The sequence below is a fragment of the Lissotriton vulgaris genome, chromosome 5 (assembly GCF_964263255.1).
Source record: "Lissotriton vulgaris chromosome 5, aLisVul1.2, whole genome shotgun sequence".
Classification (NCBI taxonomy): domain Eukaryota; kingdom Metazoa; phylum Chordata; class Amphibia; order Caudata; family Salamandridae; genus Lissotriton; species Lissotriton vulgaris.
The window spans coordinates 733,479,683-733,499,428 of NC_141693.1; the positions used below are offsets into that span (position 1 = coordinate 733,479,683).

General features: G+C 42.0%; 1 protein-coding gene across 1 annotated transcript in view; it reads left to right on the plus strand.

Annotated features, from left to right (window-relative positions):
- The window catches only part of DNAJC11 (DnaJ heat shock protein family (Hsp40) member C11), a 788,848-nt gene that overhangs the window by 725,223 nt on the left and 43,879 nt on the right, over nt 1-19,746 (plus strand). The window contains exons 13-14 of the mRNA XM_086922163.1: nt 2,368-2,425; nt 18,535-18,677. Coding sequence (XP_086778289.1) covers nt 2,368-2,425; nt 18,535-18,677 — 201 coding nt within the window. The remainder of the gene's footprint in view (nt 1-2,367; nt 2,426-18,534; nt 18,678-19,746) is intronic.

Below are 19,746 nucleotides of genomic sequence, written 5' to 3' on the forward strand. Positions count from 1 at the left end.
TTTATAAATGTGCTTGATCCTACCGAATCTCTATGGTCAAACAAACAACAACAAAAAATTTGATAACAGAACAAGAGTTTATTGCATGGGATTGAAGCATTACAATAGCACCATAGGTACTCGCCTTTGTACCAGGTAGTGCTTAACTGTATTCTAGTAATTTTAAGAATTAATAATTTTTTCAGTACAAAAGCCCAAACTATTAATACATTATATTATTATATATTATGCCAAGGAACCGTTGCTATATAAATGCAGATTTACAATTCAATCCCCAGGAAAGCAATGGTCCCTTGGCATAATATATAATAATATAATGTATTAGTAGTTTGGGCTTTTGGATCTGTCAGTGGACTGCTTGCTAGCAAAACCTACCTGGCAAGACTGGTAACTATTTTATTTAAAATATGAATATTTAAACATTTTGATAACTTGCCTGGGACAAACCTAGGGTATACAGGATTCTCATGGGATCCACCGTTCTGATAATAGTTATTGTACTGAAAAAAATATTAATTCTTAAAATTACTAGAATACAGTTAAGTTTGGCTGCTAACATTATCATTGCAAAGCTTTATTACAAATACTGTGGAACACGTGCCATACCACTTGTTCAGGTACAGGATCAATTTATGGGTCGTCCTTCTCTCCCTCCTCCAAAATCAGATTTTAATTGTTGTCAACTAAAAGCCACAAGAGTACAATTGATCAAAACAACCCTGTGGCCTGCGCTACTGAATACTTACTTCTGAAGAGTGCGAATGTGAACACACGTGGGGCCCACCAAAGCAATGGATATTGGCCCTCATGCTGGATCATTATGTTAATAAGGTTGTGTAGAAATGTAAGCACTTTATGCAGATGTCTATGAAGTAATGTAATCTATTACTTATAATCCTGATGGCTGTCATGCTTCATCATTGGGAGTGATCCACATAGGGCCAGCGCTGCAATGCCCGACTGGCACCCAGAGGGGACTCTTTGCCAGAAATCTTTTCACAGGTTGGTCAACATGTTTCATGCCCTAATCAGTCAAAAGATCTGGTTGCAATTAGTTGGGACCTATATTTCCTAATCAATCCTAAAACCAACCCATTTGGGTAGCGGTAGTGCTACCACGAGTGAAATAAGAACCGCACGCTTAATGTGTGTGTGTGTGTGTGTGTGTGTGTGTGTGTGTGTGTGTGGCTCAGCTTCCTCCGTGTGGCTCCACTTTCACTCGTGCAAGCACTACTGCTATCCCAAATGGGTCAGTTTTTAGAATTGCTCTCAAAGGACTCTATACAGACCTAGATAGATACCTTGTGATTGGTTATCTGTTATACATTTCTACATAAGATTCCAACCACTGTGTGAATTAAGAAACATAGGGCCTGACCCACCAGCTATCATAGACCATGATTTCTTATGATAGCGACCATATTTGTAAAGTAAGCAAGTTGACTCTCTTATTAAAACATTTTTAGGGGACTACTTTATCTATTTTTAACTTGCACTTCCCTCATACACACACACGCACCCCCCCCCCCACACCAACCTACACCTATGGAATCACCCCCCCCCCCCCCCCCACCCCCCACACCAACCTACACCTATAGAATCACACTCAAGCTTCCTAAACGGCACAACGAAAAGATCTCTGGCAAAGTGCCCCCTTGTGGGTGCCTGTTGGACATTGCAGAGCCGGCTCAACGTGGAGGTCGCCCAATGATGAAGCAAGATACCCATCTGGGTGTGTGAGGGTACTTGCTCCTGCAGAGTTGAGCTCCCTGCTGGCTCCCCATGACGACACTGACTTGTAACTTAGTTCTATACTCGTTTTTACAATGTACTAAACATCCTTTTCTCCCATGTTCCAGTTAGGAGCATGTATGCTGGACTTTGAAGCGCTCCACGTCCCTCTCTTTGATATAGTTGTCTTCGATTATATCCAGGATCTTGTATCAAATTATCTTCATTACACATAAATAGGTCAATGGCCAATGCAAGTGAGATAAGTTGGTTGGGGTTAGGAACTTAAAGGAAAATCTAAGAGCGATGTGAGCAGTTCGTAGATAAGAATGGGTCTGTAAGTTGTAGATGCAGTTTTTTGTATTTTGGCCGAAAAATTTCCTGCCTACGGCATGTGTTAGTAAAAAACTTGGCCGGGCATTTCATCATTATTAGCACACTATTAATATTTGGTAGAAAAATAAAGTTGGATTTGTGAGGCTTGATTTCTTAAATTATATTATCTGCATTAGCATGTTGGTAATAGTAATCCCTGTGAAAAAAGGGTGGAACAATTTGAGTTGCCATACTTCTGTGAAATAATTGTCGAAGATGTTAACTACATTTGCCAATGGATTTGTTTTTATTCCATTGCAGGTCCGGTTGATGCAAGAGTCTGTTAAAAGAATAATTGAAGCTGAAGAATCCAAAATGGGTAACATTAACAATTAGAATATATTTAAGCACTCATAACAAACATTTTAGTTAGTTCATTGTAGTCTTATTGCCAGCAACTAGAGGAACCAGCTGCTCTTTTCCAGGATGGGTGTGTTTGAATATGAGACCATTCACTGTGTAATTTAGTGTGATTTTCTATTTTGTAATTGATGGTCTAGAAGTGGCTTTAAACATATTTAAGACCACTTATAGTTTTCAATGTCCCACCATGAGAAGGAAGATGCCCCATTCTCTAAGTTCTTTCCAACTGCCTTTTACAGCAATCCAAACACACATTCACACAGGCAACATTCCTACAGCTCATAGTGCACAGCCAAAAATGGAATTCTCTTGATATGTGCATGCCTTCTTATACGTCCCTTTATGGTGGAGCCTGCTCCCGGGGTGTGTTTATTTGACAAAATTATTATTTTTTTTTTTACTTTAATACTTTATTCGATAGGTTCATATCATAAAAGTACAAACATTTAAGCATTACCAGACAAAAAATTATTACTTAAAAATATTCTAACTGATCCTTTACATAAAAACAATAGTACACTATACAATTTAAAAGAGTAATTACACAGGTTAAAATGCAGCCGCAATATTATATGTATAAATTTAAAAAATGAAGGCATTATCTAATTTTTAATTCCATTTAGCAGCCTTAAGCGTATAAACCAAGCACTGGCAAGAAACCTTGCAACCCCAAATACAATATACAGAGATGAAGTGTCTGTTAAGAGGATACGTAGGGCAATCCTAAAATCTCTAACGCCCAGCTCCCTGCGTACTGGTTTTAGCCACCTTGATCTTGGCCTCTTGTATGCCTTACAAGCAAACAGTAAGTGGGGTAGGGATTCCTTCACATATGAACATCCTGGACAGGAGAAGCACTGGTCCCTCAATCGTTTCCACCCCTCTGTAAAATCGTTGAGAGGAAGTGTACCATATCTCATTTTCAGATAGAGGGATCGATCTCTCGGGACTTGAATAAAATCTAAGAAGAAGGGCTCTAGCTTTCTATTGGATTTGTGTTCTAGGAATTTGGTGGTAAGTACCTCCCGCTTAGTACTCTTTAGATCATCAGCCTGTACCCATTCCCAATAGATTTTTTTGACAATTTGCTTGGGGGGGGGGGGGGGGGGGGGCTGGGAATCTCAAAATGTGCCCATCCCCAGGCTCATAATCAGCTGCCTTAGTTTATTAAGCCATTGTATCCTGTTTGAACTATTCAAGGCAATTAGTTCATCCAAGACCTTAGCATAATTTTCCAGTTCTGGTGTCCTTCTCAGGCGCACCCAGAATAGCAAGGGGGGAAGGCGAATTATGTCAGCAATTGGGCGTTTTCCTGTATCATTAAAAACGGGTTTCAAAGGTGTTGATTGAGGGAGGGAAACTAAGTCCCTAACAAACTTATTCTCTGCTCTTGTCAGGTCCTTGATGTCTTCACAGCCCCATAATTCAGAACCATACACCGCTGAGGCCAGCGCCTTGCCTTCATAGACAGCTAGAGCCGGAGCTATAGGCCTGCTAACTGACATACGCTGATTCCTCAAAATTGCTCCAGAGGTTCTTTTGAGGTTCAGTAGCATCTTGGCCATGTGGGAGTCCCATTTCATTCTGTTATTAATTCTTACTCCCAGGTGGTCGAATTCCTCCACCACCTCTAACGGGGACCCATTAAGAGTTATATACACTATCCTCGCTTTATTTTGGGAAGATAGCCCCATTAACTTGGTTTTGGTGGTGTTTACAGTTAGCCACCGCTTATCGCAAAAGAGGCTAAACCTATCCAGCAGTTTCTGGAGACCCGTAGGAGTTTTGGACATCAGGAGGGTGTCGTCTGCAAACAGGAGGGTAGGTGTTTTCTCCCCTGCCAGGACTGGGGCATACGCAGGGTCCTCCCTCAAATGGGCTACCACCCCATTATTAAAGAGGGAGAACAGTGTCGGAGCCATCACACAGTCCTGGCGGGCCCCCCAGTTTACAGGCACCCTCCCTGTTAGCTGACCTTGGGTCCCCCAGTGGATTCTTGCGTAAATGGAGCCTTACAATAAACTCCAGAAGATAGCACAGAAAGCCCATATCTAGCAACACCTTCCAGAGTTTATCACGGGGAACCACATCAAACACAGTTTTTAAATCAAAGCTGCCTTTAGCGATGGACACTGTCTTCCAGTATATCGCACAAAACCTGAACACCTGATCCATTGTGCCTACATTTTGGCGAAATCCCGCCTGGAAATAGGTCAGAATGTTGCACTCCTCACACCAGGACCCTATTCTAGTGACAATGAACCTGCCAACTACTTTCTGGATGGTGTCAATTAGACTTATTGGTCTGTAGTTGGCAGGGTCCTCCCTAGCACCTTTCTTATATATGGTCACTACTTCAGCGCCTTTCCATGATTCAGGGACCGGATGACCATGAAGAATCAAATTCATTAGGAGGGCGATGAAGTCGGACCATAACTTGGGGTCATTCAATAGTAGGTCACCTGGTAACCCGTCCGGCCCCGCAGCCTTACCGGGGGATATCCTTGAAATAGCATTATGCACTTCCCAGCAGAGAAGAGATCTAAATATGATTGGTTCTCTAGAGAGAGCTCGATGGGTACCCATAATGGTTGATCCATAGTTACTTCACCACAATATAATTTAAAAAAGTGGGTATGCCACTGGTACTCAGGTATGTGATTAGGTACGGGCTCCTCTCCCCTTCTGTCTAATCTATTTATCAGGTTCCAGAACACAGTTGAGTCTTTTAATTTGGCCACTTGTCTGAATAGCTGCCAATGTTCTTCCTCCCACTCCCTTTTGGCTAATTTAATACAAATGTTATACTCTTTTCTAGCCAGCCTCACTGCTTTCGCATCCTTTCTCCTAATGGAGGTAGATATGGCCGTTCTCTTTTGCCTACATTCCTCTGTATACCATGGGGTGCCATTCGTTGATTTTTTTTTTCCTCATCGTAGGTCCCCTGATTTCCATAATAGTGAAAAAACCACCAATTTTCTCTATTAGGCTCTGGTAGGAATCGATTAAAATGGAGCTTTGGCCATTAATCTGTGCATGGGTCATGAGGGGTAAAAGGTCTCTAGTCTCTGTTTGCACGAGCTCTTTAATACTATTCAGTTTCTCTTTTTCGCACATTACCCTGTTCCATTTTAACTTACGGTTGCAATTGGAAGGTATTACTTCTTTTGCAACCATTAAAGGGCCACTCCTTGTTTCTTTCTCACTCCCCCATCTAAATTTCATACAGAGAGGGTTATGATCGCTGTCCTGGGTTTTCCCAACCTCCATATCCACTAGTCTGTCCCATGAACGAGTGTCTAATAACATGTAATCAATGCGTGACGGGCAACTAAGTTTATTGTATGTCATTGCCCCAATGGGGTCTGAAATGGTCCTTCCATTTAGTGCACGCAGATTATGTTCTAGTGTTAAGGCATTTATTTGAATTGCTCTGGCTGACCATTTCTTAATAGGTGCCAGATTTAATGGAGGAATAGATAGCCTCATGTCTTCTGTGCTAAAGCCAAGAAAATCTTCTTCAGCTAGGGGCTCATATGTGCAGTTAAAATCACCCCCAACAATTACATTAGACAGTGGGGAAACGGTTGTTAGTGCTCCATCTAGTAATTCTAGTGTGGGTGAAATTTGACCACCCGAGGCGCCTCTAGCATGTACACAAAATAGTTCCATAGAATGTCCTACATAGGGACCTTTAAGAGATATATGAAGTATGTCTTCTGAAGGTAAATTATGCACAAAGTTTTCAAAGTTTATTTATTATGATAGGGAACTCTTTATGAGGTCCACATAAAACAGCATATGCATACAAAACAACAAATGTTTAAAAAAATATTTCCATCACAATCACATGAGATAACTTAATACAGGTCCAAAAAACATTTAAAAAAGTTGTACAGTTTAAAAGCAAACATTTCATTAGGTGGGTTAATCAAGGCTGCCTTAAACAAAGATGCTGATAATATGTTAAGTTGTAAGCAAATTGGTCTTAACCATCTACGCCTGCAGGGCATCAGTGTAGGGCAAACGAACATGACGTGATCTAGATCCTGATCATACAATTGGCAAAGATCACAGCGTGCCGAACAACCAAACCAGCTGGCATGTAGAACTTTTAGCGGAAGCAAATTGTGTCTTAATAAGTACACCAGGCGTCTCACGCCATGGGAGATGTTCCAGTACATATACGGTTGAGCTTTCCGCAGGGTATAAGATTCAATAACAGGCGTACAACCTTTTTTCGCTAGACAAAAGTCTCTATCAAGACAAAACCCCAATTCCCAAGAAGCTGACTTCAAAACAGTTTTTAATTGATGAGGGGACAATAGAAATAGAGTCTCCTCATCTAATTTCAATTGTAACACAGCAAATCTGAAGTTTTTTACAATCGATGAGAAGTCATTAAAAGATCCTAATAATTCATTTTTTATGAGGTTTCTTAAGGTATTGGGTTCACCTTTAGATAACGCTACTACCCAGCGTATGATACTAGCCAGACCTTGTACCCTGCTGCTACGTAAACCCAATTCCTGTCTCAAGGAAGCAGTCGAATTTGCTGTGCCTACTGACATTAAACTCCGTAGAGTTTTTCCTTCCGCAGAGTTTAAAAAACTCCATTTTTTTGGATCAACTAACTCAATTCCATATAACAGGGAGGCTGGAACTTTCGCTCTGAAAACATCTAAAAGAATAGAAAAATGCCTTCTACCTGTGGCTTTATACAGGGAAACTAAGCTCTTTCCCTGAGAAATAGCCTTCCGAGAGTTATTGTCTATGTGTGGTTTGTCACTTAAATTATGAGTGACAATTTTACCTAAAAAGGTATAAGAATTCACACATTCTAGTTTTTCCCCCCCCACAACCCATGGAAAGTTAAAACATTTAGGCTTCTTTCTACCAGAGAAACAAATCACCTTGCTTTTTGCCGTATTTATAGATAAAAAATGACTTTCAGCATATTCAGAAAGTGCATGCAACCGATTATTTAGGCCCTTTGGGGTGAGATCCAAAATTAGGATGTCGTCTGCATACATAAGGCATGCAATTGGAACACCCCCCAAGGACGGGGCAATACCGGCGCAAGCCGAAAGAGCGATGGGTAAATCAACAGTATATAAGGAAAATAGCAACGGAGCCAACAGGCAACCTTGCTTCAACCCATTAGATGTTGGAATTAATCTCGATACGCCGCGATCACCTCCAAGTAAAACTCTGCACCAAGTGTCAGAGTACAGGGCGCGAATTAACTTAAGTGATGCAGGCATACCTAGGTTAAATAACTTTCTCCACAGCAAATTTCTATCTACTTTATCAAAAGCGGTGGAGAAGTCAATAAAAGCGCCATATACCTGACCACCCCGAACTTTCACATATTTTTCATTGATAACTTTTAATGCAGTCAGGTTATCTAAAGTTCCATGATTTTGTCTGAAACCAGTTTGCTCCAAGGGAAGGATTTTATGTTCAGATACCCAATCGTTAATTAAAGAAAGCACACATTTTGCAAACACCTTACCAATGGCGTCAAGCAAGGCAATTTGACGATAATTTTGTGGTAGATCTCTTGCCCCTTTTTTGTATAAAGGGACAATGATGCTTCCTTTCCAGGAGGGGGGTACTGTTCCGCTAGAAAAGCAGAATTTAAACACTGGAAAGAGTATTTTACTCCAAAGTTCACTCTGGTTTTTTAATACTGAAATTGGGATTTTATCAGGACCCATCGCACCAGAGGAACGCATATTCTTAATGGCACATTCAATTTCCTTTACTGTTGGACAGTCCAGTGTAAATGAGACATTATCAAATTCAACATTAAACCCATAAGAATTATTATTACTGTACAACTTCTCGATATAGTGAACCCACACCTGTTCCTCAATGGCAATGGGCGTAGGACTGGCTCTAGTACCCCAGCCTTTGCCAATTAAGGACCAAAAGGTCTTAGTTTGGCGATTATAAGAAGCTTCCCTCAGTTGAATCCAGAGGGCGTCTTCCTTAGAACGTTTTAAACGGGCCTTAAGCCTAACTCTCCTTCTTTTTAGAATAGACAACTTAGATTTAGCTTCTTGGGTAAAACATAAAAATTGTCCCCTTACAACTTTATTTATTTCTCTGTTTATAGCCCGTAGAGGGTGAGGGGCTACAAGGGACTGTTTCACACCTGATTTCTTTTTTGCACAAGCAGTTACAGAATCTAAAAAATTAATAAAACATAACAGCACTCTCCCTTCCCAGAGAGGTAGATTCTCAACGGTAAAATACAAAAGAGGCGCTAGGTTTTCAACAATACAAGGGTTCCAAAAACATTTCCCTGAGCTGGAATCAAAATTCACAGAATCTATATCCAGACTCCACGGAACCACTTTCTGAAAACTAATGGAGACAGAAAGCGTCAATGCATTATGGTCACTAAGATTCGATTCAATGACCTTCATATCCTTCAATAGGTGAAAACCGGCATAATCTATCATGATAAAATCAATAATAGATTTTCCCTTATTAGATTTACGAGTAAAAGCTGCCGGGATATCAGATGGAAGCCTCCCATTTACAATTAAGCAGTCCGCTTTAAGTAAACCATCTAAAATAAGTTTACCTCTTTTGTTAGTTTTAATTTTGGGGGGGAACTGGGCTGAAGGTATATTCAGAGATTCTTCCAATGCGATATTTCTAAACAACTCCAACCCGCAGTTAGATATATTACAATTTAGGTCCCCAAACATTAACACATGCGGAGTTGGTGAGATCTCCAAGACTTTAGTTAAAAAAGTAAATAAAGTTTTTAAACCAGCATTAAAACAACAATTGGGGGGAATATAAATGTTTACCACAATCAGCAATCTATTAGGGCAATCCTCAAATACATCTTTTAGAGTTATTGCTTGAAACAGTTTTCCTGGATCCAGATAGTGTGAATAGTTCCATTGCAGTCTATTAGATAATAAGCATGCTAACCCTCCCTTAGCATGGCCTCTTCTAGTGCTGGTTGCGTTGAAATCCAAAACAAAATAGTCTTTATCCAAAACGAAACTTCCATCCACCCAGGTTTCTTGTAAACAGATTATATCTGCCTTTTGAGAATGAAGGAAACCCAATTTCTCCTTATAATCTTTGAATCCGGCAGTGTTCCATGAGATAAATTTCAGCTCCCTGTTAAAAATTAGAATCCTGAATGGAACGGGGAGCAGATTTACTTGCAAGGACTCCAGGTAGCCAACTCCATTTAGATTGATCATCCTTCACTGTCTGCTTAAGAGGAGGGTTTTTGTAGGAAACTAGCCTTTCATTCCTAGCCACACAAACTTTTAGGTTCTCTGATCTAAGATTAGACCAATCCAACAATCGCACACCCGAATTGGAGGAAAGTGATAATGAAGCATTAGCGGCAGTATTTAAAATACATTTTTCCCCAAAGTGTGGCATCACATCTATCCCTCTAATTTGTAGATCCTCAGCCCATTGTAGAACAAGATTTAACACAACTTTAGAATAAAATTTCACCCTTGTTGATCTTAAAGGTTTCCCCACGTAAGAATTGAGGAGAAGTACAAGATCTAAATCGGAGGTTTGGATTAATTTCAAGCTTTCCATCTCTTTAAAACAGATCAATAGGGCAGATCTATTCAAAATTAAATCTGGTTCAAAAAGGGGAGAAAAATCAAGATATAACGTATCCACATATGTTTTTTCTTTTGGGAGGACAACTGTCGTTAAGGGTGGAGCCTGAAAGGGTGTTGCTGTAGGATTTAAAGAAGACGGGGGCGGAATAACAAATGGAGAGGTAACCTTAGAGATAACTTGGCAAGAACCTGGATTAACCTTACAATAAGAAAAAGGATTAGCGGGAGGGAGGAAAACCTTGGGAAGAAAAGGGTTAGTTAAATTTATAGGACCTAGACCTGAGGGGGGGAGCGTCTTCTTTGGGCGATACAACCCTAATTTCTACCTTAGGGGTGAGAGACTGCTCCACCTGCGGAGAATCATCTACACTTAAATCCACATTTTTATCAAAGAAAAGTTTCCTCTGTCTTTTTTTGGCAAACCTACGGATAGGTTTCCTCTTCTTCATTCTATTCTTTTTATGTTTCTGGGGACTCGTATTTCCCATCAATCCCGTTTTTACTTTAGGGATCTCATCTTCCTTATTTGATGGCAAGGAAAATATCGGAAAGAGGGAAGGCAATTCGGATTTAGAAATAAGAGGGGAAGTTGCTATTATCTCTATCTTATCACTAAGTGGGGCTATACAATTAGCGCCAGCCGAAACCACTTTGGAGGGTTTGGGGATAGCTGAAAGTACTATGGGCTGACTTTCCTTTTGACCTTCTATCGAGGGAGAAGAAAGCGCTAAATCCAAAACTGCAGAAGTGAAGGGAGCGCTTATTTTCTGGGGCATCAACAGAGAAGCCACTGGAATAGGAGGATCTGACACTAACTCGTTTTTGCTTAACAAGAGAACTTGCAAAATCTGCGTTACAGTATCAAAAATACATTCCGAACCTCCCACAAACTTTTCAAGTAATCTTAGAATCGAGGACAAAATTGATTCCAAAGAGGACAAAGAGTTAGAAATTAGCCTCCCGTTAATATTTGGAGAGCCCTCAGCTAAATTGTTCAACACTGGACCTGAACAGGATGTAAGATTTAATTGTGGAAGGGAGAAATCTAATTTATTAGAGGGTGTGCTACTTAGGGGACCAGTACTTGAAATCGTTATTACTTCCTCTACAGGCACACCTTTAGAGTTCCCCTGCAACGAACCCATCCGCGCCCTATGAGCTGTTAGATCAATATCAGGCAGAGTGAATTCATTCCCTAATACAGGGGATGTAACTAACGTAGCTGGTAGAAAATCTGTATTCATTGAAACTTTAGGGACATCCCTTAATGTAACTTGGGAAGGAGCAATTTCATCAGATTTTGAGGGCATATTGCCCGAAGAATTAAGGTGAGTATTCTGATTCAGATGTACATTATTTAATGACGAAGGTGAGCCCCTTAGTTCTTCAGGACTGACTAGAATTGGCAGAGAATGACTGACCGCCAAGCTTAAACTAGAGGAGACATCAATAACCCCGTTAACAGGCACCGCGTCATTGGAACCTGGAATTTCATTCATAGACTGTAGCTCAGTGGGTTTGTCTTTCCCTTTGTCCCATAAATTAAAAAGCTGGCATTGACCCTTCAATTGCATAGTAGACGCTATTTTGTTTCGTAGGGGGTTTGATTTAGTTTTAGACCCAGATCTCCCCACAATCACTCGTCCAGAGCGTAGTTTTTTGGCCGTCATGAGGCTATATTAAAAAAGGGAGAAAAGTTAAAATAATAGCGATTGTAAGGTATAAAGCCAAATAAACAAAACCATTAAAATACAATACAAGCCTATGAATGATACAAACAGCTTAAATTGATGCTAGAGAACCAAAGGAGGGGGCCCAGCCCAGCCTCCTTTGGCCTCTGACGGCCTCAGACGGTCCCGCCCTTGTCCCGGGCTTCTCCCGGCGCGCTCCCGCGTTGCGGTGTTACTAAGGAGGATTATAGCCGCGCTGAGGCGGGGGAGGAGCCAGCAGGGAGAGCGGGTCAGCTGCTGGTGATGCCGAGTGTCAGGCGCTCCTGGGACTTGAAGTCCACGCCTGACCACGCTCGCAGCCCTGCACACACCACACCACAGAGGCTCAGTTGTAGGGAGTCCACACAGTCACAGCGCACTTCCAGCAGCGCTGGCAAAGCACCAAGGCGAAGCGGGACCCGCGGAGCGGGTACAGCGAGTAGTTGACAAAGAAGATTACGGGAAGAGCAGCTCCGGCGTGCTCACAGTCCGAAGCTCCCACTGCTGACCAAACGAAACACAGGTGAGGAAACAGCCAGAGAAACTGACGAGCTGGATTTAGCCGCGCTGAGGCGGGGGAGGAGCCAGCAGGGAGAGCGGGTCAGCTGCTGGTGATGCCGAGTGTCAGGCGCTCCTGGGACTTGAAGTCCACGCCTGACCACGCTCGCAGCCCTGCACACACCACACCACAGAGGCTCAGTTGTAGGAAGTCCACACAGTCACAGCGCACTTCCAGCAGCGCTGGCAAAGCACCAGGGCGAAGCGGGACCCGCGGAGCGGGTACCGCGAGTAGTTGACAAAGAAGATTACGGGAAGAGCAGCTCCAGCGTGCTCACAGTCCGAAGCTCCCACTGCTGACCAAACGAAACACAGGTGAGGAAACAGCCAGAGAAACTGACGAGCTGGATTTAGCCGCGCTGAGGCGGGGGAGGAGCCAGCAGGGAGAGCGGGTCAGCTGCTGGTGATGCCGAGTGTCAGGCGCTCCTGGGACTTGAAGTCCACGCCTGACCACGCTCGCAGCCCTGCACACACCACACCACAGAGGCTCAGTTGTAGGAAGTCCACACAGTCACAGTGCACTTCCAGCAGCGCTGGCAAAGCACCAAGGCGAAGCGGGACCCGCGGAGCGGGTACCGCGAGTAGTTGACAAAGAAGATTACGGGAAGAGCAGCTCCAGCGTGCTCACAGTCCGAAGCTCCCACTGCTGACCAAACGAAACACAGGTGAGGAAAACTATGAGTAAATTATGCACAGTAACAGCGCAGTTCAGTGCCACGCTAATCCATATATGGAGGCCACCAGATGGACGACCCCTTCGTACCGAGGCTGCCGGGATGAAATAGGTGGCATAACCATTTTTAGGGCTCCCCCCTTTCCTATTCTGCAGGAATAGGAAAAAGAGCCCTAATGCAGCCAAACCACTACTTAAGGCCAAGGGCTCTCCCCAAAAGCGGTTTTTGGGAAGTGCACGCCTCGTGCACGAGCTTGCTGAGCCTTCTGCCGATCAGCCTGCCAGTTCTCCTCCCCTAATTATTCACTTCAATTATTCACGGCCGCAGGCCGTGACTCTGGCTCTTCAAAGGCTCTGCTCCCCGCCCCCCGCCTGCACTTCACGGCCGCCAGGCCGTGCCCCTGTCACTTCATCTGCTTGCCTTCTGTCCCTTAATCTCCCCGTGACTCCCCACTCACCTCTCCCACTCCATTGCTTCAGGCCCCCACCATTTGCTCAGGACATTGCTTGTTTAACAATGTAACCGTGTGATCCTGGGCAAATTACTTCATACCAGTGCTCTTGGCGGCCAGTGGAACACCTTCTTACAAACCAGGCCTCGTAACATGAGCTTTATATAAACGAAACATTTACCTAACATTGTGCAAACAAGAAAGGCCACCACGCCGTTCACCCAGACATAATGTTAGCAGAAGAAGTCACATCACCAAGGACACAGAGGACCAGTGCTGGACTTTTCTATCAATCATTGTTTTCAGATGTGTTACTTCAGCATCCCCAGAGTGCATTATGATGATAAACCGAAGCCAAGGACAGGGATACTGAGTCTTTGGTGAAACGGATTTATCTTGTAAACAATAACCTATTTAAACTTGTTTTTGTGAGTTATGCAAGCTTGCTCCCTCCTTACCCACAATGATTTTAAGATTATTCCTAATCTGCTGGAAAACTCTTTGAAACTCTCCAGGGGTTAGGCCAACTCCTCCTCCTGGGTGACCTTGTATTACTCTCCTCCTCAGGGGTGAACTTGTATTAATACTGTGTCTTGTTCTCCTGATAGATATCTGCTTAGTCTCGGTACTGAGGTTGTCTGTATCTAGGATTAGAGCAAAGACTCTTCCATGCAGAGGCTTCTGTTTTAAATCCTTTTATTTTGTACTTTTATTTTGTACACTCTGTGAGTGCAGGGTTACCGCCTTCCTTACGTTGTGCGGTGCCAGGTACTTTTATGCGCGCTCTTTGGTCTGTGTTCTTGTTTGCAGAGATTGGAATCTGACCTCTGGAATCGGGAGTGTATCAGACTCCAGTCATTGTCTTGGAATGGCTCATTCACGGAGCAGGAGGAGATTGGCCGAGGTGGGCCCTGTACTTGACAGGCTCGCGCACTGACAAGAACGGCTTCAAAGGTTAAAATTCATTCAGTGCTCTGCACCTCAGGGTCATGAGGTCTCTAGCAACAAGTCTGGACTAGTCTTGTTGAAGACGGACTGTACTGAAGAACTTCGGCACATGAATAGTCAGTCCCTCAAAACCATGTCGGAAAGCGCGCGCGTGGAAATGATTTCTATTCAGTGCAATGCAAGATTACCACTTCCCTAAAAATATTTCTTTCTCCACTATCTTATTAAAATATAATGGCTTTTCATGCAATATTTCCTTGTTACCATTACAAACAGTGCAACATAGTTTACAGCCTATTGCACATGTTTACATAAACAGGTAGGTACGTTTTATGAAAATAAAATTGGTGTCTTGCATGCTGCTTTCCGCACGAACATATTCTCCCATCTGGAAGCCCCCCCCCCCAGCATACATGTGGGGCGCACAGTGTACAATACCATTAAAAAAAGTTAGGCGCAGTTGGAGATACAGCTTTCTGAATAACGCCTAAGGACGAACGTTTATTGTACCATTCTGCTGATATACGCCTTTCAGCCTGCTCTATCTCTCGTTCTACAACTGTCACAACCCTAGTGATGTAATTGTCTAAGGTCCCTTTAAAGGGTATGGAGGAGCCCCCCGCTACCTGTTTTCCACTCAGACTAGATTTTGAACTCATTGTAGGGTATCCACCGTATAATACAATAACAAACTATTGAAGAAATGTTCATATCAGTTCTTACATACGAGTCCATGGTGGTACTAACGGAGATTTGGATTAAAAAGAGGTGTGGACCAGCCTAGCCCTGTCCGGCCCCGGACGGCCTTTGCCCGGGCTTAGCCCAGCGCAAGCCCGCGCGCGTCCTGCGGGCCATATGAAGAGGTGTGGTTAAGTAGAGGAGATAGTGGGCGGGAAGAGGGCGTGTACAGGTCCAGGTGAGTCTAGTTAGCTCACGCACTGACCTGTGGTCCTCGCAGTCCCTCCAACAAACGGTCAATTCCCCTGCACAACTCCACTTTCAATTCAGCGTCCAACGGGGTTTCCAAAACAAAAAGTCCCAGGTATGTCTCAGCGATAAGGGCGTATTCCTTCACCAGCGGCTGTGAGCGGCTCCCGCGAAGCGAAGGGCCGCGAGCCGTAATGTACTACCAGGGAGGTAGTGGGCGGGAAGAGGGCGTGTACAGGTCCAGGTGCGTCTAGTTAGCTCACGCACTGACCTGTAGTCCTTGCAGTCCCTCCAACAAACGGTCAATTCCCCTGCACAACTCCGCTTTCAATTCAGCGTCCAACGGGGTTTCCAAACAAAGTCCCAGGTATGTCACAGCGATAAGGGCGTATTCCTTCCCCAGCGGCTGCAAGCGGCTCCCGCGAAGCGGGGGCGCGAGCCGTAATGTGCTACCAGGGAGGTAGTGGGCGAGAAGAGGGCGTGTACAGGTCCAGGTGCGTCTAGTTAGCTCACGCACTGAACTGTGGTCCTCGCAGTCCCTCCAACAAACGGTCAATTCCCCTGCACAACTCCGCTTTCAATTCAGCGTCCAACGGGGTTTCCAAAACACAAAGTCCCAGGTATGTCACAGCGATAAGGGCGTATTTCTTGTTTTTGATAGTAAAAAATAAGTCTTTCGAGACAAACATGTTCTTTGAAAATCAATGTATCTCCAGAAGACTAGGGTTTGGTCACACAAACAAATGGTGGCAACCCCTTTCCCTGGGAGGGTTCTCAATAGTCCTTTGATAACATTTATTGTCATGCTAAGAAGTCCAACCTACTATTCTGCATTGCCTTTTAAAATGCGCTTATCCACCACTTTAGTACAGTAAAAACTAAGATTGGCATTGACGGTTAACGGATCCCAGGGTGTGTAGGACTACAATAAAGGCATCTTTGTAGGTATACAAATATTTTAGTATTACCCAGATTTAAGGAAGTACTCGATAGTGCCTTGGGCAGTCGGATTGCAAGCATCCATGGAGATAATTTTCTTTTGTGGGAGGCGTCAATGACTTCAATAAAAAAAAAAAGATTAAAAAAAAAGGATTTACTTTTACTTTTCATAGATAAGGTTGATGATAAATGAAAAAGGTGCCCATCCCTTTGTTGCATAATTATTCTGTGTCCTACTAAAAATACAGCGTTCTCTAGAGAGAATGTATCCGTCATGCTTGTTCACCTCATTCAGCCCACTTCTGATATGAATTAATTTATGACAAGGGCTCCTGGTTTTATGGTATTTATTTTTTAAACATTTCCGTCTGTATTTACCCATATTTATTTTTTGCTCAGTTTTTCTGTATTTATCCGTTTTTCTTTTTGTGTTTTCTGTATAAATGAAGCCGCAATTTGTATTTTTACACATTTATTTAACTGATAAATGTATGCTCACATTTGAATGTCCAAATGGTTTTAGCAGTATACAGCGCAATAGTGTTATCTGAAAAAACATGCATTGCAGACTAGCATAAATAACTGTAGATCTGCACTTAATTAAGCTTAATTAGGAAATCTATTATCTTTTTTCATCTCTTCTACCTCTCAATCTGTGCACCTACTGACCTGGTACTCATGACTGACAGTTGAAAAAATTATTCAAAGATGGTCAATTTTCCGTATTTTTCTGTATTTAAAAATAAATACAGACAAGAAAATAAATAGTTTTCTCTCTGTATTTATCTGTATAAATCAGTGAAAACGGAAAACTGGGAGCCCTATTTATGGCCTACACATTGCCTTTCTGAGCCTGAGAAATTAGTCTGCACTGGTCTGGGTTTTCCGCTCTGATTCAGTGTACCCACACAATTTTAGTTAAGTGCTCATTAGCTACTCCTGAAGAAGCCATAATTTGACATTAACTCCATTTTAAGGACATTGAATACTGTTGATCATGTGGGAGCTGGAAGATTGTTCTGTGGGGTTCCTTCTTTCTCCTGCACAGACATTTCTACTAATGGTGTAGGGTACTTTTTAAGCCTAAACTGACACATCTGTCACTGCATTTCATCTTCTGGAAGCATGACCGGCAGTATCAGTAGTCATGACACTCATAATAGTGTCTGTTAATGCATAGAGGTCTTTCAACCCTGTGTTACTGCCATGCCAACATTTTTAGGTGGATGTGAAGGCATATAGTACAGACACGGTTAAATTACTGGATCTGTTACTAAGACTTTAAAAACGGGTTTCCTCTTCCCCTTCTGTACAAGGCATTTAATATTAGACAATTATATAACTGTTAGTAATATGTTGTTATCTTCGGTTACTTGCTAGGTTGTGCTCACTGCTCTTGTCTATTTAATTAGAGGTCCATTCATTCATCATAATATCACTCCGTATATTTTGCCTCCTTGTCTAGATAAAGAGGTATTAGCAAGTACATGGTACAGTCCTGAAATGTTGAGACCTATTAGATCTTGTTCTCATGGAGAAAATCCCTATGTTTCAACCTGTATGTAAAGTCTACTAAATCAATACATTCCTAGAGGGTTTATTTCGTACAAATCAGTATCAGTTTAGAAGTGTCAGTGTATACAATTATTTATCCAAAGGCACTGCATCTATAATGTATGACAGAGTTGCAGAGAATCTGGTCTTAGTGTTTTTTACTAAGATTTTCTGGCATGAAAAGCACTCTGTAACCCTCTATGTTCAGTAGCGCATTACAAAGTGCCCCACTATCTCCTCCGTTCCATTTGAATCCTTACTGTCTTAGAAAGCTATGCAGGGTTTTGGATGAAAGTATTTGTAGATTCTCTGTGCCCTCTGTGTTTCAGGCACGTAGGGGCAGATTCACAGAACTAATCTGAGACAAAATCCTAAACTTACTACTTTTGGTATTCACAGAAGGCATTTAGTAGTAGTAAAGTTAGGATTTTGTCTTAAGTTAGTATTTTGTCTTAAGTTTTGGTCTTAAGACAAAATACTAACTTAAGACAAAAACCCAACTTAAGACCAAAACCTAACTTAAGACAAACACCTAACTTAAGACAAACACCTAACTTAAGACAAACACCTAACTTAAGACTATATTTGAGCCGTTGTAGTCAATCTTTCCATCATTTCAAAATTAAAAAGACAGTCTACTTATTATTCCTGAGTATTCAGTATTAATTTTTATATTTGTAATGCAGGTCTAATCATTTTAAATGCCTGGTATGGCAAGTTTGTGACTGACAAGAGTAAAAGAAATGAAAAAGTGAAGGTGATCGATGTGACAGTACCTCTCCAGTGTTTGGTGAAAGATTCCAAGCTCATCCTCACCGAAGCGTGCAAGGTAAGGAACCGGTTGCAGGATCTGTGGGTGTCAAGGGAGACAATCAAAGGCATGGCGAGGAGAAGCTTTTTGGTTTATGAATGACCTAGTTTTATTGTTGGCCCACTCTCTTCTCTACTTTGATTGTAATGGGTGTGCTTATTTTTAAACGTTTAAATTGTGCAAAAGATAGTGGTAACACATTTGATATTGATTATAACTTTTTTTTAGCTTAATCTTGTAATGCTTTTAAGGGCAATGATTCCCTATGAAACGATTAATATGATTAATATTATTATTAACAAAAATATATGTTTATGGTATGTCCTTTTTCAATTTTGTTTGTCATCACCATCCAGGGGTCAAAATAATCACATACTCAAATGCTGGATTGTAAGCCTACCGCTTCATAGTTTCAAACTATGAAATCATGTGCAAAAAGAAACAATCTGTCATTGTGATCTTGTGCTTTTTTAACCAAATGACATTGCCTTTTATTTATTTTTATTTTGGGTTGGTTCAAGTGAAATTCTTTTTCAGTACAAACAAGGTAAAGAGAAAAAGACAAAGGAAAACACAAAATAAATTATCATATCAATTCCATCTATTTCTTGCTAAAAAATGTAATTAAAATGCTTTTTATAGGGTTCCGATCTGTTGCTGAGTTTTAATCCAGTCTTCAGACCGTCCGTTATACAATTACATCTCAAGGGTTACTATTTTCTTACATGATACGCCTCTTCCAGGTGCATGATTTTCTTCTTTTTATATTCATTTTGAGACATTTGGAGCGGGAAGTCAGTAGAACTCCTATGATCCAAAAAAGACTAAATTCGCAATAGCCCTAGCATTGCCATAATCTTGCCGCCTCCCTACGACTGCAACTCCTCCTTTGTTATTCAAATCGAAGCCTAAGGTTCTTCCTTTCTATCTCAAATTGTCTCCCAGAAAGGTTGTACATTTGGGCATTCTCATATGATATGCATCAACTTTTCCACAGCATTGTCACCTGATGCATAATATCTATATTCTTGACTATTTTATGCAACCTTTCATAGGTTTAATATAATCAGTATTGAAAGAAATACTG